The sequence below is a fragment of the Ascidiella aspersa genome, chromosome 7, assembly GCF_963924565.1.
Source record: "Ascidiella aspersa chromosome 7, kaAscAspe10.2, whole genome shotgun sequence".
Lineage (NCBI taxonomy): Eukaryota > Metazoa > Chordata > Ascidiacea > Phlebobranchia > Ascidiidae > Ascidiella > Ascidiella aspersa.
In genome coordinates, this window is record NC_139453.1 from 12876510 (window position 1) to 12902581 (window position 26072).

General features: G+C 37.5%; 3 protein-coding genes across 4 annotated transcripts in view; all 3 read right to left on the reverse strand.

Annotated features, from left to right (window-relative positions):
* Positions 1 to 11326: 11326 nt before the first annotated feature.
* Positions 11327 to 16817, reverse strand: LOC146137897 (uncharacterized). The gene is made up of 5 exons (XM_083393938.1): positions 16626 to 16817; positions 16147 to 16207; positions 14769 to 15395; positions 13786 to 13945; positions 11327 to 12567 (listed from the first exon to the last, which is right to left on the reverse strand). Exons 1-5 carry the CDS (start codon positions 16731 to 16733, stop codon positions 12300 to 12302), a joined length of 1224 nt encoding a protein of 407 aa, XP_083250064.1. The 5' UTR covers positions 16734 to 16817; the 3' UTR covers positions 11327 to 12299.
* Positions 16818 to 17534: 717 nt separating this feature from the next.
* On the reverse strand, positions 17535 to 21425 carry LOC146137898 (serum amyloid P-component-like). The gene is made up of 6 exons (XM_083394217.1): positions 21217 to 21425; positions 20825 to 20881; positions 20242 to 20331; positions 19722 to 19987; positions 19206 to 19387; positions 17535 to 17855 (listed from the first exon to the last, which is right to left on the reverse strand). The coding sequence occupies exons 1-6, from the start codon at positions 21377 to 21379 to the stop codon at positions 17681 to 17683; spliced, it is 933 nt and encodes a 310-aa protein (XP_083250343.1). The 5' UTR covers positions 21380 to 21425; the 3' UTR covers positions 17535 to 17680.
* Positions 21426 to 22831: 1406 nt separating this feature from the next.
* The window catches only part of LOC146137899 (sphingosine 1-phosphate receptor 2-like), a 45882-nt gene continuing 42641 nt past the window's right edge, over positions 22832 to 26072 (reverse strand). For both annotated transcript variants that reach the window (XM_083393469.1, XM_083393470.1), the window contains one exon: positions 22832 to 25633. In XM_083393469.1, the coding sequence (XP_083249595.1) occupies positions 25513 to 25633 (121 nt within the window). In that variant the 3' untranslated portion in view covers positions 22832 to 25512. The remainder of the gene's footprint in view (positions 25634 to 26072) is intronic.

The following is a 26072-nucleotide window of genomic DNA, read 5'->3' on the forward strand; positions in this document are numbered from 1 at the left end:
AGCATGGCGCCAATCTTGTCAAACCAGTTAACTAACCTTTCATGCTCATCTGGAACTCGTCAACCTGACCGTTCAGACCCACGCGATCTTTCCCATTTATTTTGGAAACTGTTTTCTTCCTGTCTCTTGGCGTTGTCAGAATTTTGTCTACTTGTGAAGGTCTGTTTTCAAGAGGTGGGACAACTGCGACGGTTTTAGCTTTGATTTGTCGCGATAGCGTATCTTTTCCGCTTGTAACAACATCCGGGGAATCTGCGACAATCTCAAGATCGTTTTTGGGTTTGTCTTGCAAAGCAAAAGTTTGTTCATGATGACCACCATCGTGATTTGACTTGTCACGTAACTGCATAACAGTGCTGTAAGGGTTGTGTGTTAGTTTTGTTCGGGCGGGTAAATGCCCCAAACTCGTGGGGTAAATTGCTGTTTTTAGAGTGGCGTAGGCTCCCTTGTCGCGGCTTAAAGTGGCTCGGTTCAATGCGACTTCCGTTGATATTTTGCGGGTGGATTTTATTTGTGGAGAGCTGCTAGCCGCCGCTGAAATGTAGCTAACGTATGAGGACAGAGCCGCATTTGATTTATCTCTTGTTTCTTGTGGCCGTCTGTCAAGTGAGCTTCCTCGCTCTGTTGTAGAGCTGAAAACCGCAGACATCCGGGTCGGTTTTGTTGCCGTCATTTCCTTTTTATCTTTCGTGCTCTTGCTCGTGCTGGAGGCAGGTACGACTTCTAAATAACAAAGTTTCTAATGCTGTTTTCATTTTTCGAGTTTCCTATAGGAGTATAGCAAAATAGGCTAAAGACTTGTTGTTTGTATGACATATACATTTAAATATACCTACTACTACAGGCCCGTCTGTTATTGGTAGAAGTGACGTTTTTTATGAAATATTCACACATATTCAAGACTAATTGTGAAAATAAAAAAAATATTTAGCCTTCAAGGTCCGGAATCGTGGCCCATTCTTAAAAGATTTACAATTAAACTAAACTATAGGCATACTAAATTAGACGGTGAGTGGATCACGTGAAAGACTAACTAGCCATGTTTTGCTATTATTTGCTTGAATTAAAAATTTGCATCACGTTACGCTGAAAATCTCACGAAGTGTTTTGCGTTTTCTCCCCATAGCTGAGATAAAATCTGGTCTGCGACACTGGTAAGCTTTTCTTTCCAGCCAGTAATACATTTCCCCCGATTAAGAAAACCTCTTATAGTACAGCAAAAATGCCAAAAACATAACGGAAAAAGAGGAAAATTCAAACAAAAAAAATTCAAACAAAAAAATCTGTAACCTGGATGTAAGCCGTTAAGGTTAAGGCGACCATTTTCTGATATTATAAAATGTGCTTTGCAAAGCCTCTACTCGTGGTAAATTTGTTAGCAGGGGCAAAATAGCATCCGGTTTGATTTCAAAACTGTAAAAATAAAAATAATTTTCCGCACATTCGACTTACCGACAGATACGTTTGCGTCGTAGAAGATTGTGTCCAGCATTGCCTGCAGAACGCTTGCCGATATGTTGGCTTCCAGACTAAAGCTTGCCAGCTGAAACAGTAAAACAGAATCAGTGAGAGCCTTTGTATTTTCTAATGTCTTAGAGTATGTTTAAAAAGCATTTGATTGTAAGTAAAACTTTGAGTCGAATTGTCATTTGGTATTCTAGGCGACCTTAAATTATTTGCTTGTAGAACTTGATCAACAATAAACTGTTTTTTTTTATAAAACGGTTTAGTGCAGATGTATAATCAACGTGGTTAAAAATAAAATTATAATTTAAGATTAATCGTATTTCGGTATCAATCTACATTAAACGTGATGTAAAGTCGTAGTTTTGTTGGTGCTCAGATTTAATCATTAATTTCTTTATGTTGGCTATTAAGAAATGTTTTTACAATAGGTAACAGTCTTAAGAGAAAGTTTTCTATGAAACGTGTTTTTGTGAAACCAATATGCTAAATATCCTGAAGGCTTTCTTAGATGCTTTTAGGTCGATTTTACCAAAAAACAACATACAGGTTATTTAATTAAGAACGAAAGTTTATTTTTTATATTTCGAGGTGATTTGGTATTAGACAAATGTAAAATCACGTGACGTTTGATAAATGAAAAATTAAAATGTCACAAACAAAACTATTTTCAAAAGCAAAATCCCAAAAGACTAAACAACGCAATAAAGTTATCAGTTAGAGATTTCAAAATATACGAAATATGACGTAAGTGCACTTCCTCAGCAACTAACTATCCTTTGGGCCTAGTAACTATACTTTGTAGTATACAATACTAACCGAGTAGATTACAGTTGCAATGCCGCCAGAATTTAGCCTACCTATATCGAGTAATACCACAAGTGTGCAACTGTGCATTTCCTTGAAACATATTCGTTGATTGGCTTTTAAATCGTTTTCCGACAGTTACCATATGCCCCCAATCTATAAATATATTAAATTGATTTAATGACGTTTAATGTGAATGTTTTTTTCCGTCATTTTTTCTAACTTATACAAAACTAAATTTGGTTCATAGCTTAAAGTTATTTTTTTTAATTTTCTTACCATACTACTAAGATCTCTTCGGTTACGAATTTGTTTCATTCCTAATGGGATAACTGCGTGTTTTTCATTTTGTCTCATCATATTCCCATCCGTAAAATCTGGTTTTCCTAGCAACACCAGGCCGAATCCAATCAGTAAAGTTGAAATGCAGAAGAAAGCCAGGCAAAAGAATGGGCAGCGCCCCGGCTTATTTTTAACTGTCTTATCCGCCATTACAAGATATACAAAAATAATGCTAAATAAAATACAATAAATTTTCGTTAAAGAGCATTTTCAGTTCATAAAGTTGTCATTGGTCATTTAAAGACTGTAAGCCGACCTCTGACTTATAAGCCTCCACTTCTCTTCTTCACAGTTCTGCTATTCATCTGTTTACAGGTTGTAGCTTTGTTGAGCAACGATCGGACCCATTGTCTGCTTAAGTAATGCATCAAACCTTTGGGGAAAGCAATTGTCATGCAGCAGGCGGTGTTGTGTGCAACATAAACAACAATATTTCAGCCACAGAACAACATTTGGGCACTACATGTCATCAGAAGTGCGTTTACCTATTGCAGAACACCGATGTTTTTGCAACATTTGGTTATTTATTGGCGAATCCTTGTTACCTTTTGATATAAGATGTGGTAACTATTTTTCAATGGCGTTATTGTTTTTTTTGTTCCGGATTAGGAAAACTTTAGTTCCCATATATGGTATTTTTTCTGAGTGAAAAGTACAATTTTGAACTTTTTTCATTTACGAAATACCGGATTATCGTTATGTTGCGTTCATACTGCTCAAATGAAGCAATTTTATGCCTGATCTTGTTGAAAGTACGTTTTTGTTGAAAATAAATAATAATTTTAAATTATTTAAGCGCACTATGCCGTACACGTCCTCGTATAACCTCGAGCTTCTTTTTTTTTTTTTTTTTTTACTTCTAGGCAAAAAACTCAGAATAAAATTATTGGTAGATAGCAGGGCTGCCACTCTGATTTTCAATTTATCCCAAGGTTTTACGTCTAAAAATCCCAAAAATTGGAAACAAAATCCCAAGATTAAAAAAGCTGAAATATAAGAGACTGTGGTAGACTTTGTGGTGTGCATCCATGTGTATTGAAGCTCTAACACAGGTTTTGGCAACCTTTTTTCTAGTCGTGGGCCAATACCAAGCTGATAAATGTCTCTGCGGGCCGCACACAAAGTTGACGAAGAAGCGTGGTATTAAAATGTTAGAACAACTGTGAATCAGACAGACCTCGATTTTTTTTTTAAATTGTTTTTTCGAGTCCACACCTCGTCATCCATACTACTAATGAAAAGTGTAATTAACTTACATCGATGAAACGCGATAACTTTACCTCTAGCGAAGCGAGCTGGATTTTTTTAGGTATACAGGTATTTTTTTTTTTTTTTTTTTTTTTTTTTAAATTTCTTGTAAGTTTTTTATTAAATTGCCAAAAATACTAAAATGTTGATATTTTTGAACCCGTTTTTAGCAACGCAATTGCCAGCCTTCCACGTCGCAACGGTAAAGAAACGCTGTGTTCTATAGTTTAAAAGACAGCATCAAAGTATAAACAAACCGAATGCACAAAGATCATTTGCCAAATAGGCGGCGGGACGGATGAATTACATTTGCTGGCCGGATCCGGCTTTAGGTTACCGACCCCTTCCTTAATAGCTCTCATTATTATCGTCGATTGGGTCTGTTGCATTAACTCCGTCACACAAGCTAGTAAATGAACAGTTTCGTCTAACAAGCAAGAAATAGCATTGTTACGTCACATAAGTAATGTAAGCGTAGCCAGGCAAATAGCTTCTTCCTTATTCTTATTAGGAAATGTGTCCTTAAATACAAGCAAAAAAAAATATTTGTAATTTCAACCTGCTAATGGATTAAATTCCCAAGATATGGAACAGATATCCCCAGGGACTCCAGCCATAAGACCTCAATTGGAATAGATTCAAAGTCGGATTTAAAACTAATTAGGAATAAGATCGAAAACAGATCAACGTCAACTTCGGAATAATTCAAACGTTACAACTTCACCAACGCAACTATAGGTCCTATATTTTAATAAAACCGACACTGGAATAACACCCAGAGCGGATTAATATCATCAATGCAAATGACAATAAAACGGAATAGGATATACACCATAAGAAAAAGACCTAAAGCTGTCGTAAAACTATCTAAATATGTTGGATTAACACCCAATTCGTCAGACTACCATCCAAAATTATGGGAATAACACCAAAATACCCCAAAATAAGGTCCAAAACTGTCGGAACATGACCGAAAGCCATCAGAAAAAAACCTAAATTGGTTGTAATAGGACCTATATGGTCTCAATTGAATCTTATACTGACTGATTATGACGTGAAGCTGTCGAAATAAGACCTAAACTGTCGGAATAAGGTCTAAAGCTGTCAGAATAAGGTCTAAAGCTGTCGGAATAAGGTCTAAAGCTGTCGGAATAAGCCGTTAAGCCGTCAGAACATGGTATAAATCTTTCGGAATCCGGTATAAAGCTGTCAGAATAAGGCATAAAGCTGTTGAAATAAAACCTAAAGCTGTCGGAATAAGGTATAAAGCTTTCGGAATAGGACCTAAAGCTGTCGGAATTAGGTATAAAGCTTTCGAAATAAGCCGTGAAGCCGTCGGAATAAGGCCTAAAGCTGTCGAGATAGAACCTAAAGCTGTCGAAATAAGGCCTACAGCTGTCGAGATAAAACCTAAAGCTGTCGGAATAAGGCCTAAAGCTGTCGAGATAAGGTATAAAGCTGTCAAAATAAGGTCTAAAGCTGTCGAGATAAAACCTAAAGCTGTCGGAAAAAGCCTAAAGCCGTTGGAATAAGGCCTGGAGCTGTTGAAATAAAACCTAAAGCTTTCGGAATAGGACCTAAAGCTGTCGGAAAAAGCCGTTAAGCCGTCAGAATAAGGCCTAATGCTGTAGAAATAAAACCTAAATTTGTCTGAATAAGGTATAAAGCTTTTGGAATAGGACCTAAAGCTATCGGAATTAGGTATAAAGCTTTCGAAATAAGACGTGAAGCCGTCGGAATAAGGCCTAAAGCTGTCGAGATAAAACCTAAAGCTGTCGGAATAAGGCCTAAAGCTGTCGAGATATGGTGTAAAGCTGTCAGAATAAGGTCTAAAGCTGTCGAAATAAAACCTAAAACTGTCGGAATAAGGTCTAAAGCTGTCGGAATAAGCCGTTAAGCCGTCGGAATAAGGCCTAAAGCTGTCGGAATAAGGTCTAAAGCTGTCAGAATAAGCCGTTAAGCCGTCAGAATAAGGTATAAAGCTTTCGGAATCCGGTATAAAGCTGTCAGAATAAGGCATAAAGCTGTCGGAAAAAGCCTAAAGCCGTTGGAATAAGGCCTGGAGCTGTTGAAATAAAACCTAAAGCTTTCGGAATAGGACCTAAAGCTGTCGGAAAAAGCCGTTAAGCCGTCAGAATAAGGCCTAATGCTGTAGAAATAAAACCTAAAGCTGTCGGAATAAGGTCTAAAGCCGTGAGAATAAGGCCTAAAGCTGTCGAAATAAGCCGTTAGGCCGTCGGAATAAGGTATAAAGCTTTCGGAATAGGACGTAAAGCCATCAGAATAAGCCGTTGTAGGTTGTCTAAATAAGGCCTAAAGCTGTCGGAATGAAACCTAAAGTCGTCTGAATAAGGTATAAGGCCGTCAAAATCTGTATATCTATAAAAGAGAAAGTTTGTAAGCCGGACGTTTATTTATCTGTGTGTGTGCGGCAACATGTTCGCCCGGTCGGTCGCTGGCAGAGCAACGTCATCGATAGACTAAGAAAAGGACCGGCGACTCTCGTCGTGTGCTCGCTTCTCCACAGGGGCGCGTTCGACATATCGCAAAACTTTTAACGTTTCCGCGCAAGTTTTTTTTCAAGCGCAATTACCTGCGTTGACATAAAAAATCAAATTAGGTATATTGCCTTAATAAAAAAATAATTTTAATGGTTTCAACTTACAAAATGTTTGACGTGCTAGCCGTTGGGTATTTAGTCCTTGCAGCGGTTTTAATAGTACCTGGTAACCAATTTCCGGTTTCAAGCGAGATTTTACTAACGTATGAAAAAGTATGGTACCGGGATCACGTTTATGAGGCATCAAAACACTTACACAGACAACGTACAGCAACCCTAACCGAGTGTAAACTACGCGAAATTTGGACTGAGTTTGCAAAATATCGCGTTCATTGCAGCGGTTTGAACACAAAGTCAATTTGCTTTTCAAACAAGAATTTCTTTCTATGGATGCAATATAGTACCTCCCCGGGATTAAAAATTTTTATGAATTTCGTTTAGGTAGAGTTCATAAAATATCGCATTCAAAGCGGCTATTTTAATGGTAACCAATTTTCAGTTTTATACGAGATTTTACTGACACAATATATTACCGGGATTACGTGTTTGCTTGAATACCACGCAATGCGAACAATGGCTGCTACAACTTAGGGTTTTACGTTTGTTAATGGTTCCCCATCGATATATGTCATAGATGTTTCACAGTCACGCAGATAATTGCGATATTTTTTACGCCATTCGACTAAATCGATATACATATAACAAAATTTCGTTCCGTTAGAGCCGGTTAGGTTAGCGCCTATTTACTAAACCATACCGAGAATGATGTGGCACCGAAAATACGTATTTGCTAGGACCGACATTCGCTTTCGCTAAATTGTAATGGTGTTTACAACACTGGCTGTATCCTTAAAAGGTTTATTTTAAATGTGTATTTGGAAGATTTAATCTAGACACAATACGGAAGATTACCAGTCGGTTACATGCTGAATTGCCAATTCGAACAATTGTTGCTACGACTTAAGCTTTATTTTGTTAGTGATTTCCGATCGATATATGTCACGGGTTTCCGTTACTGTTTAGTCGTTCATTTAAACAAAACACAGAGCTGTAACAACGTAAGTCGTAATGTACAATAGTGATGAAGAGCCCACAGCATAATGGATTTACTTTTAAACAGCGGCTCAAAGCATAGGGATAACCGGCTGCCAGTGCCAAATTGGTGTTTTACTATAATAATCCGATCATTGCAAAATACCAAAAACACACCTAATATGAAATTTATTTTACCGAACGTGTAGCTTCACGTTTAGTTTGTTGGCAGTTAATTGGCACACGGCAATAGTTTTAAAAATCGTAAAACCGATTATTGTTGCGTTGCAAATTCATCGGATATACAGTGCACAAACGGGAACACACAATTAGACCAACAATGCATTAATACTCGAAGCAGAAAAATCTATAAAACCATAGTATTAAGACCAACAAGATGATAAAGCCAAATACGAGGTAATTTCCAGCACAGAATATGATTAAAATTAGTCAGAATGACACCTAAATCTGCCGAAATTCGTCCTTGGACGCCCTAGTTTGACCGGCGTTGTTGGGGCGCCGCTGTTTTGGCACTGCATTTTTGGCCCTGTTTACGGTTATTGGTGGGTAATGAGTGTTTGGAAATGGGCTAACGTTGAAATTATTAGTGTAGTTAATGATGTACGTAGGGGTGAGGTTTGAGGTTAGGTAAAGTGGTGTATAGTTCTGACTATGGCCATTAAGTTCTTATTCCGACTATTTCGGACTAATTCCCATTTAGACCGTATTGCGACTATCAGGTTTTAGTCCAAATTTTGGCACTCTTTAGAAGCCGTGACCCCGGTTTATGGACTCCCAACAATTTTTTCCCCTGCTCACATTTTACAAAAAAACCTCACGATGAACATGCTCGACATACTTAGCCTGTTAATATATCACTTCGAAATCAGGCCTAAACAACACTTTACCTAAACCTAAACGCCACACATAAGTAAATCATTATTTTACTTTGTGTCTTGTTGGCTTTGTGTGTCAGTCCCTGACGAAGGCTTGCCGGATAGTAAGCCGAAACGTTGGTAGAAAATAATATATATTATCAGAGGAACCTGTTTTAAATATAACTTGATTGCAGTTGCACATGCAAGTTTTTTGAAAATATTTGGTTCATAAAAGTGTGATGTCACCCAAATTTTTAGACCTCGCGCCAATACAAAAAACATTGATCTGGCGCGGGCCCCTGCCAACGCAGCCTTAAGATATTCTCGACACTACAAAAAATGTTTGCGCAGTAGAAAATTTTCTTAGAGGGAACATTGCTCTACAGCCTGTATTCCGCCAATTTACTTAATTATAAATACGATGGATATTCAGCAATTTACTCATATGCATGTCATATAATTCATTCACTCACAATACATGGTTGGAAAATATGCACCATATATGCTATTCAGCCTTTACAATTTACAGTTGGTGACCATATCAGTTTTAAAATTTGATACTGCGCTCGTCTGATTCGGGAATCGGGTATTTTGACATAGTCCTACTAGAGTCCCGAGTCCGACTCCAGTAAACTTCGTCGAGTCCCGCATCCGACTCAGCCCTGGTCCTCAGTAAACAATCCCTTATTAGATGCTCTGGTCTTAAAAGTTGACATGCTATTATTCTTATAATCTAAGACAATGATCACAAAATGATCAAGGGACCAATGGAGAAGACTGTTCCGAAGGTCCTCTAAACACCATTTCTTAGAAAATCACTCTTGGCTAGCCAGTACACTGAACCAAATAAATCAAGCTAACTTTACATGTAGCTAGATATCTCCTCTTTCCACACAAAAAAATGAGTACACATGTCCCCGGCCACCAAGGAACAGGGGCCCTTTCAAATAGCCCTTTCAATTGACTGGGTATGATTCGCAATTTTATTAATTTGGAGCATAATGATTGGAGGTTGTAGCAAGACGTAATAAAAATATCAAAGCCCATACAGAAGTAGGTATCATTCTGAACGTTTGAATATCTCTTTATTCTTTTTCAACATGTATTATTTAAACTTTCTGATTTTTTTCAACTGATGTTGTCCTCTGTTATTAAACTGGTTCTGTTGGATATTTCCAGTTTGTCATTTTGTTATAATCCTCCGCTTTAAATTAAGTGTTTTGGTATATTGAACTGTTTCACACTGTTATCTTTAAATTAATTTTTACCACATATCTTTTATATTATGGACCGTTTTTCCTCGTATCATTAGATCATTGTCAGACCCTTACCAATTTTACAATTCCCCCCGGTACTCTATCCTCCTTTTTATATAAAAAAGGCAAAGTGTGCATGATTTGGCGGAATAACAGTGGAAAGTTCATCTGACTCCAAAAGTTCAATATCTAATAAGACTGTTTAAAAATTTGGAGTTATGATTTAAGTCCCTTTTTTACATATTCAAAAAAATATTAGTTTTAGGCCCTAATTGAAACAAAAATCATTACTCAAAATCCAGACGTGATGGACAAAAATGAATGCCAGATTTGAACTCAGCACCCTCAAATTAGTCAAACAAGGTTGACACCTTTGCTGAAGCAAATTTGCTGTAAACCAGTGTAATGTATAATAATATATATTACACTTACAAATAATACTAGTGATCGCAGTTTGAAATTCCAGAGGTTTTTTTTTTGCTATATACTGTTTGGGTTTAAGGGCGGGAAAAGGGTGGGGTTAAAAAGGAATTTAGTTGTTGGAATTATTGGGAAAGTACGTACTAAAGTTGAGGTGCGGTTTGGGGTTAGATAAAAGGCTGTATAGGCGTCATTTGGCCATTTATTTCTTATTTGGACTGGTCCAGGTCGTATTCCGACGAATTTAGGTCTTATTCTATCGGGTTTTGGTCTTATTCCTAAGGGTTTTGTCATGATTCAGAAAGCTTTAGATCATATTCTGACTGTTTTAGGTTTTATTTCAAAGGATTTTGCTATTATATCGACAATATTTGGCCTTATTCCGTTGATTTTTGGTTCAGTTCCGACGTGTTCAGGTCGTATTCTATCGGGTTTTGGTCTTATTTCTATGCATTTTGTCATAATTCCTAAAGCTTTACATCTTATTCTGAAAGAATTCGGCCTTATTCTAATGATTTTAGGTTCAATTCCGACATGTTTAGGTCTTATCTAGGCGACATTAGAGCCTGTTCTGATTGGTTTTGGACTTAGTAGTGTGGTTTTAGAAGTTATTCCTTTTTAGAAAGTACTCCGTATGGTTTTGGTTTATTCCATCGTAGGTTTTATTGCTAAAAATAAATTATTCCAACGTAGGTTTTAATACTGTTTAACCCTTATGACAATATTGCCTTTGTTGCGCTATAGGTAGATTTTATTCAGATGTAGAACTTATTCCGCGTTCGGTTAAAAAAAATCGGTATTATACATAAATAGTGCGTTGTACTTATTGTAGTGTCGGTCGTATTGTGTGTTCCCATCCCCAGATCCCAAGGTCTAGGCTAAAATCCCAAGATCTTGGGAAAAATCCCAAGGAGTGGCAGCCCTGGTATATAGTAACCAAAAAATTGTTTAGGTGAGGACTTCCACCTCCGGACAACCGTCTACCAAACCTCCGAAGAGGAAAGGCACGGAATCCATACAGCGAGTGGAGGCCGCCGGTGGATAATGGATGGGGTATGGGTGGCCTCCTCGAGCTTCTTAGCCGTGGCCATCGCCACGCTTCGTAAATCACGACCACGAGAAAACAATAGTTTCATTATTAATTATTATGTCGAACTACCATTTGTGGTTTTTATGATAACTTTTAAGACTTCCTTGGACATTTTGTGACATATGTTTTGAAACATGAACAGGGAAAAGAGTATTGAGACGGTCTGGAAAATGGGTCACAACTCGTGGAAACTTATCTAATCGACCATTATAAGTTGTCATTCTGGAAATATTGCATTGGTATTGTATTTAAAATTCAATCCTCATGTCATCACAACGATTAACATAAAAGCAAATTCGACATAAAAGCAAAAGCGAGCGCACATTTTTAGTTTAGATACATGCAAGATTTTACAAATATGCAAGCAAAACGTACAGTACACCCTTATTTGGGCCAGTTTTCACTTTTAGAGGTAATTAATTTCGTTTGGTATGTACTAAATGCAACCTGCTGTGGTTTATAAAACGAAAACCTCACAATTAGGAGAATGTATATGTTCTAAATACTTATCTACTTTTCTGTATTAAAGCAGATGTCGTCAACTAGGTGTCCGCGCACCCCAAGGAATGTGTTGAAAGTTGCAGGGGCCCCTGTTTCCTAAATTAACTGAAATAATTAAATTGTAAGGCAACACTTCTCGAATATACTTTTAAGTTATTATTATTTTCATGAGACTTAAAAATCAAATTTTTGCTTAGGATTTTATTAAAGCAAGTTGATTTTGGCAAACCTATTGCTTGATGTCAGTCCTAAAACAAATAGGGTAAAAGTTAGATAATGTTTTAAAATGCGATTCGTAAGTAAAAAAGGTTGAGAATCCCTTATGTTTACCTATATAGCCATACCCGTTCAAGAAGCGTTTCAAAGCTTAAAAGTTAAAATATATAAGTGTTTGTGAAAAGAAGGTGACCGTGAATGGTAGGTGACCGTGAAAAGTTACCTTGTTTTCTATTAAAACAATAGAACGAATTTTACATTTTTTCCCGGTTAAACTTTAGGATTGGCTATTTTCTGAACAGTAAATTTAGTTTTATGGCAGACGACTGCGGTTTGCTTAAACGTAATACACTTGTCCGAACTTTAGCAGATCAATTCAAAATTAAACAAAAGCACCACAAGCATCAAAAGCAGTCCTGTTAATGCGTATTTGCTTAAACCGCGCTTGGTAGAGCGGCACCACGTATGCTGGCGACGTTGTCCACTCAAAACTGTATGATTCGTCTCTCGCAAATAAACGAGCAGAGCTTTCGAAAACCGCTGCACCTTCCGTCGTTCCAGCGTCCGGCCCGAATCAAGCCGCAGTTCTCGGTACTGGAGCGGTGCCCGGGCTGACCAGGTGCCCAGTTCGTCCAGTGCTTGTCCACCGGTTCGCCGTCCAGCCATTTCCAGTCGCCTTCGGTCTGGATGTCGGTCATGCCGATCCATACGCAGTGGTGGCGGGCAGGAGCGATCAGAGTGTTCCAAAGGTATCTTTAAAGACGATTTAAAAACATAGGTACACCACGTGCACGGGTCTGTATGATGTAGTTTGATAATGAATTGCAAAGCCAAAAAGGTCGAGTGGATCGACATCATCTTGATTAACACGTTTTGATACGAGCTTGTATCATCTTTAGTCAACGTCATTACCAAGCTCGTATCGAAACGTCTTAATCAAAATGTTGTCGATTTTTTTTCGTGTTAAAAATGATTTCGAGCTAAGTCTTTTACCAGATTGCTCAAATCTGGTGCGATACTGAGAGACTTGAATCAAACTTAAAAAAAAAATTCACAGCCTTTTTGAGTTGGGTATTTGACACTCAGGTCACGAATCGTATTGATTTATTTTAGTTCATTTGCTTAATTCGTGACTCAAAGGTGTAAGATTCAACTAGCACGCGGTTTTAAACAACATTTTTCAACACAATTCCCTGGTTTATGACGTTTGTAGTCGTTTGCCCAAGTCAAGCATTTAAAGTCGTTACATTAAAGTATAGATATAATGCGATAAAAAGAAAACTATGACAAATTATTGGTCTTGAAATTCTGATTTCCAAGTGGACTGGACAACTGCCTTTAATCAAATCTTTTGTTTTACAGCCTGATTAGTCTATGAATAAGTTTACAAAGTATAAGTCGTAAATTTTCAAATCGATAAAATATAAAAAATTGGCTAACCAAGAAAATAGGGGTTCAAGGCCAGGGGGGAAGTCACAAAGTTCCGTAATAAAGGGACATCTAAAATAGTAACCTGAGGAAACCTTAGGCTGTCGTTCGATGTAGTTCACAAATATGAACCAGAAATTATAGTTTAAGTACATAAAAAAAATTGGCGGGATGCCTGCTAAAAAGGAGCACATGGCCCGGTAAAAAAAGGAGCATTTTTTTTAGTAGTGCGGTGTATACATGAAAAATAATAAATTTTTTTTTACCGGAACGCCACTCTTTGCTCAAGAATCAAGGCATTAGATTACAAACAATGGTTCGCCTAATAAAAAATCTAAATTACAGACAGCAATAACAACTCTTTTATGTCGAATTTAAACGTGCAAGCACTTTGTTTTACCAAACGACGACTTACAAACAAAATAACCTGAGTTCAATGCAAGGATTATTCGTAACACAGTCGGACAAACTTTGCTGAGTGCCTTGTCCTATGCGAGATTTCGGCAGATCTTTCAGTATGAAAAGCAAAATACTTCTTGCTACCTGAAGACGTCTGCGTTGCGCATTCCCACGTAGGCCAGCTCTGCGTCTTGATGGTTGCAGTATCTTCTAGACCTGGCGTAACCGTCGGTCCTGTAGGCGCTCTTGGAGAGATAGTACTGGTGACCGTTCGGTGCATTGTACCACCCGTCTGCGGCGAAATCTGTGGAAACAAGTAATCATATGTGGAGAGGTAAAAATTGGCTGAATTTCCGTGTCCCGACTTTCATCATTAATCAGCTTCTTTGGATATGTGTTTAGAGTTGACCGCAAAACACATTCACAAAAAGAATTGTTTACAGGGTTTTGTAGTGATATAGAATATTTTATGTTGAACCTGTAGAAGGTAGCCTACATCAAAAGGGATCCAAGAGTTTTTACTTTTTGCACATCCAACATTTGTAACTGTTTTTTGCCCTAAAATCTGCTTTCTTATTGTCATTTGGACGGCCCAAAATCCAATCGTTTCTGTTTAAAATGAGCCCTTTGCGGTACGTGGACTAGTTTTGTGGGATCTATTAAGGCCTCATACATCTTACTGAATTATTTCAAAACTATATAAAATTAAAAAAAATACTTAGGCCTATACATTTAGACATACTTTAGTTGCATATTTGACAAGTGTTACCAAAAACAGCAGGGTCTTAAAGTCTATTTGCTGTGTGGCATCACTTTTTGCTTCATAAAAAACAAAAAATTAGTTTGGGGTCCGTGTTAAAATAAGTTTAAAAAAAACATGGTTTATAGAGTTAGGTTAAAGTCTTACTGGCCAGCATTTCTGGGATTCCTAAATCGTGCTAATATGTTTCATTTTTAGTTTACTTTTGTAAAAACGACGTTCAGGGGTGTATTATAACCTCATTACGAAGAGAGACGTTTCATTGTGATGTTAAAAAAACAGAAAAAATGTAAGCCAGGTTGAAAATTCCCATGTTACACCTTGCTGAAATTTCTCTCTTGTTGGATCTGCTGTATTTATCACTTACTGGACAGTTTACTTTTCATGCGATTTATCGAAGTCAGGATGTTGACGATTTTCTTCGCGTTCTCCATGTTCCGGCGATCGATCTCGGCCAGAGCAGTCTCGTTGGAAACCGAAAGGTCGACGTCCAGCGGAACGACGACCCCAGTGGCGGGCATATTTACAGCGGGCAGACGCGAGTTGGCGTTGTCGGACGGGAGGCTCAAGGCAGCCAAAGCCAGCTGGAGGGAGTCAGTTTGATTTTGTAGTTTCCCAATCAACCGTCCTTGCTCTTGCTTGGTTGCGTTGCTTCTACGTTCGAGGCGCGAAAGTCGCCTGGCAACTTTGTTGGCCAGCTTGTCGCTCGCCAAAGACCTGTTCAGCGCCTTGTCGGTGGTGATCTGCGACACGAAGATTAGCTTCTTGTTGGTCTCGATTTCGCTCTTGGCTGCCTGCATGTTGATGCCGATCTCGTTAATGAAGAAGAGCACGGAGTTGAACTCGTCCACGGAGCGGTCGACCTGCTGCTGAAGCCTGGTGTAATCGCATAGGAGTCTTTGGATCGCGTTGTTGAAAGCCACTTCGTTTGGCGTTTGGTTGTCGAACAGTGGCGGCCTGGCACTTAGGCAGTTGTCGTCACTGTCCCCGATATCTACAGTAAAACAATATTCTATTATTTTTAGAATAAGGCCGCTGTTTATATGGCAGTTTGGGGTTGCATAATGCATGTGACATGTTTTTCTACGTATACGTGCTTGCTATAAAATGACTTTTTTATGATGAATGTAAAATACACGAATATAGTGTTTTGCAATCTCAACATGCTCTTTTATAGTTAACTTTCAACAAACTTTTTCCCAGTTACATTTTTATGAAATCCTTACTGGTACAGTACCATTTTTACGGGCCACTATAATATGGGTACGTTCGTTTAAGGTTTTTTATCTTAATTGGTAGGAAGACTATTTTTTCACGTAAAACATCGGAAATTTTGACCTAAAAAATAAAATTTTGACCAATTTTTGACTAAAAATTCCTTTTTTTGACCTGTTAGAAATACATTGATTTCAGCAACTTATTGTTGTATGAAGTACTACATTAGTGTCTGGCGTCGTCGGTGTTCAACCTTTCAAAAATAACTAAACTTTACCTAATTTTACGACTTTAGCCTCCTACCTTATGCCCTACAGGTTTCTCAAACACTAGCTGAATGAATAAAAGTAGGATTCCAAATGAAAAAATATCCTTAGATAGGTCCAATGACAGTTAAGTAAAACATGGACAATATTACCTATACTCAAAAATGTGGACAATGCTGTATTTTACGAGCAACTATACTTACAGAGTTACAGGACCAGTCATTTCAGAAATACCATTTGCTATATTTATATAGAAGTACGTACCCTGTCTCCTGACACGTTCTCGCCTCTCCTGTATTGGCCGTTCCATATCCCGACAATCGTGCTAAAAATTAACGAGACATTAATAGTGTCAATATTAAGTACAATTATTAGAGAACAAACACGATAAAGTAGTGTCACTGTTTAGAACACCTGTAGCCTACCTTGCTAAGAAATTACAATTTTTAGGTTACAGGACGTGTGTTTATCGTAAATTTTTACAAAAAAACGGCTTCCATGGTCATTTTGTGGCATATTTTTGCTTTAAATAGGTAATAGTAATGACCCCAAGTAAGTTGAAGGAACTAGCCAAACGATGGGCCCATCTGCAGGTAGTTTAAATAGGGACACTTCAGGGTTGTCATTGTTTTAAAAGCTTGTTTAAAACTGAATAAGCTAAAAAAGTTTAATGTGTCGCATAACAACAAATAACCGTTGCATTTTACATTTCGCACTGTACACAATACTTTTTAGACACTTACTTTACTTATCCACGATACGTATAGCGCGGCGGCCGAAAAAAGCAAAGAAACAAAGACTCCAATCCAGGTACAACCCAACAAAAAGCGTTTTTTGTTCTCGTTATCCATTCCTTGTTTTGCACCTTGTTTCAAATGCTTCTTTCGCTCGCAAAGTAAAATTTATCAGCACTGAAACCAACCGACTCCAAGAAAGACAGCTCTGGTATCTGCCCGGTCGACTTGCAACGCATTAGCGCTCAGGCACAACACTCAGCCAATGTGCAAGCATGCGAAACTTCACCCTGCTCACTGACGTACGACCACAATTGTGTTTGCGTCGCGGCGAACGATTTAAAACCATCGGTTTCCAGGATTTCATGTTGAGCCTTGTACGCCAATACTATAGCAAAACTAAACGGTTGGGCTAAACTCTGGTAGGCTTGTATTAGGAATAACGTCTGGTTACATTGTCCTTTTAATTGGTTATTAATCTCGATGTTGAAATGTTAAGAGCTTAAAATCGTTGAAATGTTAAAGTGTAAAATAATATAGACTGCCTACTGGTGGGCAGAGAAATTTAGCTATAGGCAACACGACTTTTTTCCTAGTTACGTCATAACAGAAGGTCAGAAAAGTAAATTATGTTAATCCTGCTCTGTCCGGTCATAATCGCAAAAATGCTCTTTACTTAATTGAGCTGAAACATATAGTTGTTTTTGTGATGTTATCCAAAATAAATAGTGGACGTGAAACGGCCAAACTAGGTCATTATTATATTTTAAATATTATGTCCAAAACACCAAATTAAAATAACCCGGCTTTAAAGCAGTCTTTAATTCTTTAATATTTTCAACAATAATATGAATAATACACACGAGTGTTGTTTTAAATTTAAAATATATTTCAAATTTTCGTGTGACGTTACGTCTGTCACTGACGTATATGTACAACTTGCGGGTAACGATCGAAAACGCATACACAACAAAAGAATCGATGATCATGAAACTTTTTAAACAACAACATGAAAACTGGATTTATATATTACGAAAATATTGCAAACTGTGCTTAGGAAATATCTAGACCACAGGGCACTCTTCTGGTACGTCATAGCTAACTTCACCGTACAGCTCAACGTTCTGCATCGACGGCGCCATGACGAAATCACTTGGACAGATGCACTCGCGGGCAACAGCTCTAATCTCAGACGCCGTCAAAACGCGTGGCCACATAAAGAAGTTTCCAATTGTGCCACTGAAATAAGTTTGTGTAAGTTGTTTTATTACAAGCAAAGTGCATTAATATGCTAGTGCTGTGGCTGGGTTGCTTGCACCCTACTTTGCTCTTTATTTATACTTTTGAAGCCTACATAATAGTTGTATATCTTTTCATAGAAAAATAGTAAGTTATTTTTTTGCAATTTAACAAAGTGGCAGTATAAACATTGTGTATCGTTTTAAATTCCCTAAAAATGTAATACAGCGTGTAAACAACCAACGAAATGGATATCAAAAACATTACGAACTTTGAGGTGTTTCAAAATCAGATAGCTGGCCTTTATAGTTAAGTATATAGTTTTGTAGTAAAAAGGCGTTTTACTCTTTTTGTTAATCTGAGTTTTATATTATTGATAAAGAACACAACTTGTCTATAGGTCTTCTTTGTGTCCAGACAGTCCACAACATAGGCTACTAGGATAAGCTGTTGAAGAAATTGAGATTTTGTCTTTTCAACTTGGCCTTTTTTTGACGAAATCAATGCGCTTGTTATTTGTACTGACATGTTTGGGCCAGGGCTGCGGAGTCGAAGTCGGACTCGGGATTTGGGACTTGAGGAGTCGGTTTGTTTTGCTGGAGTCTGACTCGGCACTCGAGTAAGACCGCGTAAAACTACCCGAGTCCCGAGTCCGACATGCGCAGTACCAAAATTAAGCTAATATGGCCGCCAACTGGAAATTGTAGAAAATTGTGGAATATTTTCCAACCATGTATTGTGAGTGGATCATTTATATGACACCCCTTTAAGTGGATTGCTGAATATCCACGTTACCTTAGTTGCGTAAATTGGCGGGACACAAGCTGTACAGTTTGGGCCGGACTCGGGGCTCAACAAAATCGCACCTTTCACCGGAGTCGGAGTCGGGAGTCGGACTCGGGTTTATTTTTTGCCGGAGTCGGACTCGGGAGATTTTTAACCGACTCCGCAGCCCTGGTTTGGGCCATTATTAAAAGAAACAGTACAGTTTAAAAAAAATAAGGACTGGAAAAAATGCCCGTTTATATTTATCTCGTCCAACAGTGATTTTAGTTCTCGTTTGGAACGCATTTTTTACAAAGCAGAAAAAGTATTAGGCGTAAAAAGTGACAATTTTCGTGTACCTATTTTTGCCGTACATGCCAATCAGAAAAAAATAATTTCATGGAAAAAATAAACATTGTGGTTTTGTTATATGTAATTCTAGTTTAGATTTTGATTTAAATTCTATAGTTTGTACAAATTCAGTAATTCTCGTCCTAAATTTTAAAATTACTCAAAACCTTTAATATCAGTTGTATTCTATAGTTTTCCAAGTCTATGGGGGAGTACAAAATAGAAAAGTATTACGTAAAGGATTGTCCAGCTTCCAAGCCCCCGGCATTTGCGGCATCTTGTTCCTGACCTAATATGAAGCTACCAGCCCTTCTTATTGCGCTTCCTATGTATGACTTTGTTTGTCGTATTATTTCGCCGTTTACAGAGAATCCAATTTCGTTCGATTCGGCATCGAACCACATACACATGTGGACCTGTAGGGTAGAACAAAAATAAAGAAAATTTAAGTCAAAATTAAACTGTGATAAATGGGTGACGTTTAATCCAAAACTAATTTATTTTTACACACCGAAAATATGTGTTAGAAAATTTAGAACTAACACAATTACTGTTACTTGATGTTAAAACCAGTATTGTAAATTCTGCACGGATCTGTAATGTATAGCTTAATAATAAATTGCAAAGCCAAAAAGGATGAATATCTTAATCAAGATGATGTAGATCTACTTGACCTTTTTGGCTTTGCAATTTATTGTCAAGTATTGTAAAAGTTCCCAAAAAAATGTCACCCTCTAACGATTGGTGTACCTTTGCATTTTGAACCCAATTATATGCAAAGGAATAGGCTTTTCCGTAAACATGAGGATTAAATGTATTTCGCCGACTGCTAAAAAATACAAAGTCGTTGTCGCTGCTAGAGAAGTAACTAGCCACTGTGAAAGAATGAGAAACATCTGTGACGTTGATCCAGGCGCAAGTCGTGGCTGCTTTGAGACTAGGAACGTAACCTCGATACCAGACATAATCCAGGACCTGGCGTTTACGTGGAAACGTGAAGGTGATTGAAGGACAAACTGTACAGCAAAACACAATTTTTTTATATGGTCATCTAGAGAAAAAGTTATGTAAAGCATTTAGCTGTTAAAAATATTGGTAATATTTCAACCATTGAAAAAAAACGAATGCAATACCTTTATGCTTATATAAATCCAAGACAATTTGTATTCGTCCATGTAGGCCTACTACTTTTAACTATAGTGTTCAAACACTTATGCTACTATGCTGCATTTTCAGACAAAATACAGTAAGGTATAGGTAAAACAGCTACCTGCACTGCGTTGATCTTGAAGCGATTTAAGCTGTGCTTTGAGAACCGCCACATCCTTTTCCAATCCGGAAACATTCAAAACGGTTACATCTACAATAGAGGTTAAAACATTATTTTATAATGAAAAAGCAACTATTTAAACCTAATGAGTTACACACTAGGTGATAATTACCGTGAGATTAAAATACAAAACATCTGAATTACTTTTAACAAAGTAATACTTTTACAACATCTACAATTGGTTTTCCCTGGTATACGATATATTTAATTTCCATTAAACAACATATGTTGTTATATGAAATGTAATGTCTGTTAAAAATAATTTTCTCGCAGAAATAGGTTTAATTTGAATTAGTAAAGGTTTTATTTTTATACAAATCAACCACAACGGGTTTGTAATATTTTCAATTTTGTATATTAAAAAAAAAATAACGGCTATAGCTAGTTTAGGCAGACTTTAAAATTGTTTTACCTGATTTATGCTTAAAAAACACAGGTTATATAATATTTATGGTATCAAACATGTTAATTCATATCCTTTTAAAGAACAGCTTTCAATCTGCTTAGAACGCGGTCAAATTACCTCCTGGTGGCCCGACTTTTCCCGGTGTTCCACGCTCACCTTTCTGTCCTCTCAAACCTTGAACACAAACGACAGTTAGGAAGTTTCTGTGTGTCTTGTCACTTGACTTCGAGAGTAACTTCCAAACGACTTATATTTTCTAGATAAGTCCCATGCTAACAATCTCAACGTAAAGCATAGATCGTCAAAGCACTTTTAGAATTCCTTATTTACGTTTTTGAATGCCCACCTATTAGGCCCGTTGGTTATACCATAGTTTTACAACCAGTCTTGTATAGGCTACAACTATTTCTACCACACGAAAAAACAAAACAAATTGTCTCTATTATAATATGAAACCTTGTCAGCCCATTTAAATTGTAATGCTAATTTCAAGAACTGTATTGTCTTACCTCCTAGGTAGGCTTCTTGGCCTGGCAGATTCGACAGTGGGGCGCATATTTGAACTTGGCCGCCGCACGCTTGCTGCTGTTGTGGCGGAAAAACTGAAGGGTTTTGTTTGGCTTCGTGGCTTAGTGCCAGGAGTAAAGCAGTCAAGAGTACAATCTTACACATTGCTTCTATATTTTATTCAAATAAAATTTCTTAATAATTTTCCTGAACAAACCTCGAAATACTTGAGAAATAAATAATAGGATCAACAAATCAATACTTTGAGTTTCGCTTATTTTAACCGCTCGTCAACTGTAAGTAGCAATAGGATGAAAGAAAATGTTAAAATTTTAACGCAGGATATATGATGACTACTAACAGCAATTCTAAACCAAAAAAGGTTTCATCGTTTACGGGGTGACTTGTTCGTTTTTGTATAAACTCCTTTAACCGCGCTTAAACTTGTACAGTAAATATAATCTGTTAGTTGCCACTGCGCATGATAAAGACCTAAGTGTGCAGCTGTTAAATCTTCAACAGCACAAGTCGAGCCCCATTCTGTCACGAGTTTTTATCTACACAAACAAAGATGTAATGAACCCGGAAATGCATTTATGACGCATACTGTTGCCCTAAGGGAGGTTTGCGCCGTTCCTAAGCAAACAAGCCAACGTATTTCCTGCAGTTGCTGTCAAGCACGGAGACTTAAAACAGAGTTTAAATGTCATGACAGCCATATGCGGCGAGAAAATATTGATAAATTTCAACGCCTTTTCAATTTCATTTAAATCCTACAGGTTTTCTATTTTTATTGGCCATAAATAGTTCAGCTTAAGAAAATTTACCTCACTGTTGGATTCAGGCCAAACACATCAGTGGCGGCTTAGGCCTAATTGCAATTGCCTTTATCCCAGTTTTGTATGGCAAAAGTCTTTTTGTTAAAAAGGGACATGGTTCTAAAACTTTTTGGCCAAAGAAAAAATACGTTACAATTTAGCCCAAAAAATTAGTTATAAAAGTCTTCTGTTTGCAGAGGCCTTTTCTCGGCGCTTTTAACATAGCAAAATGCTGAAATATTTTACTGACGTGATTTAAAGTACTATGGGATGTGCGCAAAGCTACATATTTTTTGTTCTGTCATAAAGTAGCCTATACTTTTAAAAACGTGTGTTCACGTTTTTTCTGTACTGCACATTTTTTTCAGTAGCCCTATTTAAATACCGTTACCTAGTTTTGTAGTGACTTACGACAATCAGTTTCAAATGACTTAACTTAACTAAAGTCTTTCGGTCAAAATGACTTGACTGAAGTATTTTGGACAAATAACTCATTTCCTTGCTATATGAGGGTTCTTGGCTATTATTTAGTTGAGTTATTGATCATAATCGGATTAGATCAGTTTACCAATTTTAATAGCTTAACGTTTAATTTTTATGACAATAATTTGAATCGAAATCGACTTGCTCTAATTATGACTTGACTGAGACTTGATTGATTATTTGTTTAAAATGACTTGAACTTAAGTTATTTTACAAAGGACTTGACTGGGACTTTTGTCATTTCAAAATGACTTGTTTACAATACTGCTGTTACCTCATGTAGCCTTATGACAGCAAAATCAACACGCGGAAAACATTCGCTCGGCCGAAGCCAGACTTTAGCGGATAAATTGAAAAGGGCGGAGCGAAGCGAAACACAGGACGAACGAGGTGCGAGAGTTTGACGCGCACGAAGGAAAATGCCGGGAATCGCCATGGAACAAGTTTGAGACGGAAGAAATCGAAAAGAAGGAACGCGACGCCACGAATAACCGAAATCGCACTAAGACATAAAACATTGGGGAGCGACAGGACACTTCTAGACCAGACTCCTTTGTATGACACAGTGGGAAGGAACGACGGCGAGACGACCACAAAAGGACGTTTTGTAACCGGTTTTTATTGCTTGCGTGTCATATTAATCAGCGAACACTCTTACGTGGAACCGTTTTGCTTTAGTTTCGTTGCGACCCTGGCATATAGCACGATAGACTAGCTACCAATATGAAGTTTTAAGGACTCAAATATTTCTGCAAAGCTTTACTGACTAAAATAATACAGAATCAAACAAGTGTCTAGTGAAATTTGTGACCCTGGAGATTAGACGACAACCATTTTAACCATTTAAAAAACAGTTACACAATTTATGAAATAAAATATCAAAATTTGAATATAGTGTCACGTTTTCATGTGTTGTTATAATTATTTTTGATAAACCTAACTGTAAGTTGGCTATATTCTTGTCGATAATTTACAAATTTGAACAAATAAACTTTGTGGTCAACCATCTTGTCAAGATTATTTGAATAATAATAAAACGAAAAGGAAGGTCCGAGGTGCGCCTGACTCTCCACACAATATGACAAGTTATTTTTAACAATTAAAACTGAATTTCCAAAATGGGATCCGAATCCATCGTCACCGAATGCTTCGGTCTGGTTGATAAAGTACATAGCTCCGAGTTTTGGAGTCAAAGAGAGCGCATACAAATGAGAAAAGAATAGGTATCACAGTAAACGAAGAAAAAAAGCAACGATTTAATGTACTTGGGATGGTAATGAGAGATTCGGTTTCAAAAACCAGAACAAAGGACATGTAACTACTTGTAAGACGTTAATTAGTACATAGAATAATTATGCTGACATTCCTATAGTTATCTTTGGCTACAACTTAACCAAATTATGCATGCTCTACAACTAAATTATTTTAGGTAAATAAAAGACGGTTGTTTTAAACCACGCAATAAAGGATCTCGATTTGTGCCGAAAACAGGTTTACTTTAATAAGGAACATTTTATCACAAGAGAAAATTAAAAACAATTTTAAGTTTTAGCGGTCGTTTTTTTGTAAAACGTTAAAAGACGCGCACACAACAAACTAAAAAACGGACGTCTGTGCATGGCGACCTCGAACAGAGTAGTAAGGAAATACGAAATCTTTCAACCCGACGAATAGTATTTTTGCAATCAGCACAACAGACCGTATAGTATAGCAGCTTCCGACTAATTAGCCTGTTACCATGTTTGCAATATTGCGATTAAAAGTCAAGGCTTTAAAAGCGACACTGTATAGCAAAGTATAACAGCGAAAAGGTGCTTTAATGATTAGGGTTGACGCAAGGCGGATCAGATCGCACAAAAGCAACACGGCACCGCATTGGATCAATTATTGTGTGCTTTAGGTAATTTATGTGTAATATCGTTGACAGCCAAACGCTAGCGTAACACGCAGTCGTGTCAAGGTAGTCGAAGTCAATGACGCTGCAGGTAAGATACACACCAGGTGGAACATTTTCGACCTTGTAACAGGTATACCTTTTAAAACAATTATTATTAACATTCCTTTACCATGAATATCCAGCGCCTGAAAGAAAATTTCTCGATCGGTGTTAGGATAGAAAATGAGATGACATCGGGATTTGAACCCGGTTTTTACGAGTTGGTGACGGCGTCGTTGTATTGCACTGCGGCGGGAAGACTAAGCTTATCGGTTCAAATCCAGTGGGTGGACTGTAGTATTTTTCGGATTGCGGATTGTGACTTTAAAACGTACGGAACATAAAACAACACCCCGAAATAACTGGACGTCGTAAATTTCGGTCAACTTAAAAAAGGGCTAAACTCGAAAAAACTATAAAAACAGTGGTTCCCAACCTTTTTTGGCTTCCCTCACACCCTAGAGGAAAGATTATAAATAGTTCGCGGCACCCTTGCTTGTATTTGTGCTGAGTGGTTAACTGTGACGTTACAATAAACGAGATTGAAACAGCCCGTTACTGTGCAACAATGTTGAAAACACCATTTTCGTTTTTGACAATTTTATCGTACACAAAAACTGTATCAAGAAGCTAACCAATAGAGCAAAAATTGCAATCCTTAAGAATTTGAAATATCTCTCGGCACCCCTAAGCGTTAAAAATGGCAACCCAGAATGCCGTGGCACCCCGGTTGAGAACCACTGATTTTAGGGAACAAAAACAAAAAAAAACAGAATCTTCGTAACGAAACATTACGGTGGAATTTAAGAAAGGGGACTTGCAGGACGTATAGGTAAAAACTTAGAAGGGGAAAACAAAGAAACGAAGTAGCACACATGCGAAACAAAAAAAGGTCGCCGTAAAACAGGTGTGTGTTGGCAAGCGCGGCGTGCGCGGAAAACGCCGGAAAATGTCCCACAAGCTCTAACGCGCTCGCTTGAAAATAAATAATATATCGCAATAAGAAACGACGCGAATATTATCGCGACAACATATAGCCTACGACGGTCGCTTCGGCCAAACTAACTTTCGGTCTCCTCGGCATCAGCGTTGTCCGAGCTCCGGTGCAGGATTATCGTTCTCTCTTCGTGCTTTTCCTCGTTGCTTGACGTCACAGAAATCCGGTTTGACCGCAAGATTTGTCTGGGGGTAAACAGGAACGTATATGAAACGAAAGAACTTAATATATAATCGTGGCTTTAAAGTTTAAGCACGGCAAAATTTGTCCGGTGAAAATATTTATGTATAGCATGAAAACAAAAACTGTAAAAAGGTAAGGACAATTTGGTTGAATATAATGAGTCTGGTATTTAAGTCTAAGAACGGCCAAATTACTTTATGAAAAAACTCTATGGAAAAAAAAGAAAGCCTTTTTTTAATATTTCGCTTTTAAATGTATATAACAGGCTGTCTTAAAAGTAGGAATTTTTAACGATTTTTTCCAACTGTGTGTTAAATTTGTGATTGTTAAATAGATTTGTTCGAATTGATCTGCACATTTTGCATTTTCGACTGCTACTCAGATTTAAAACATGACACATATTCGTCACCATCTATCACAAAGGCGACGAACTTTTTGACA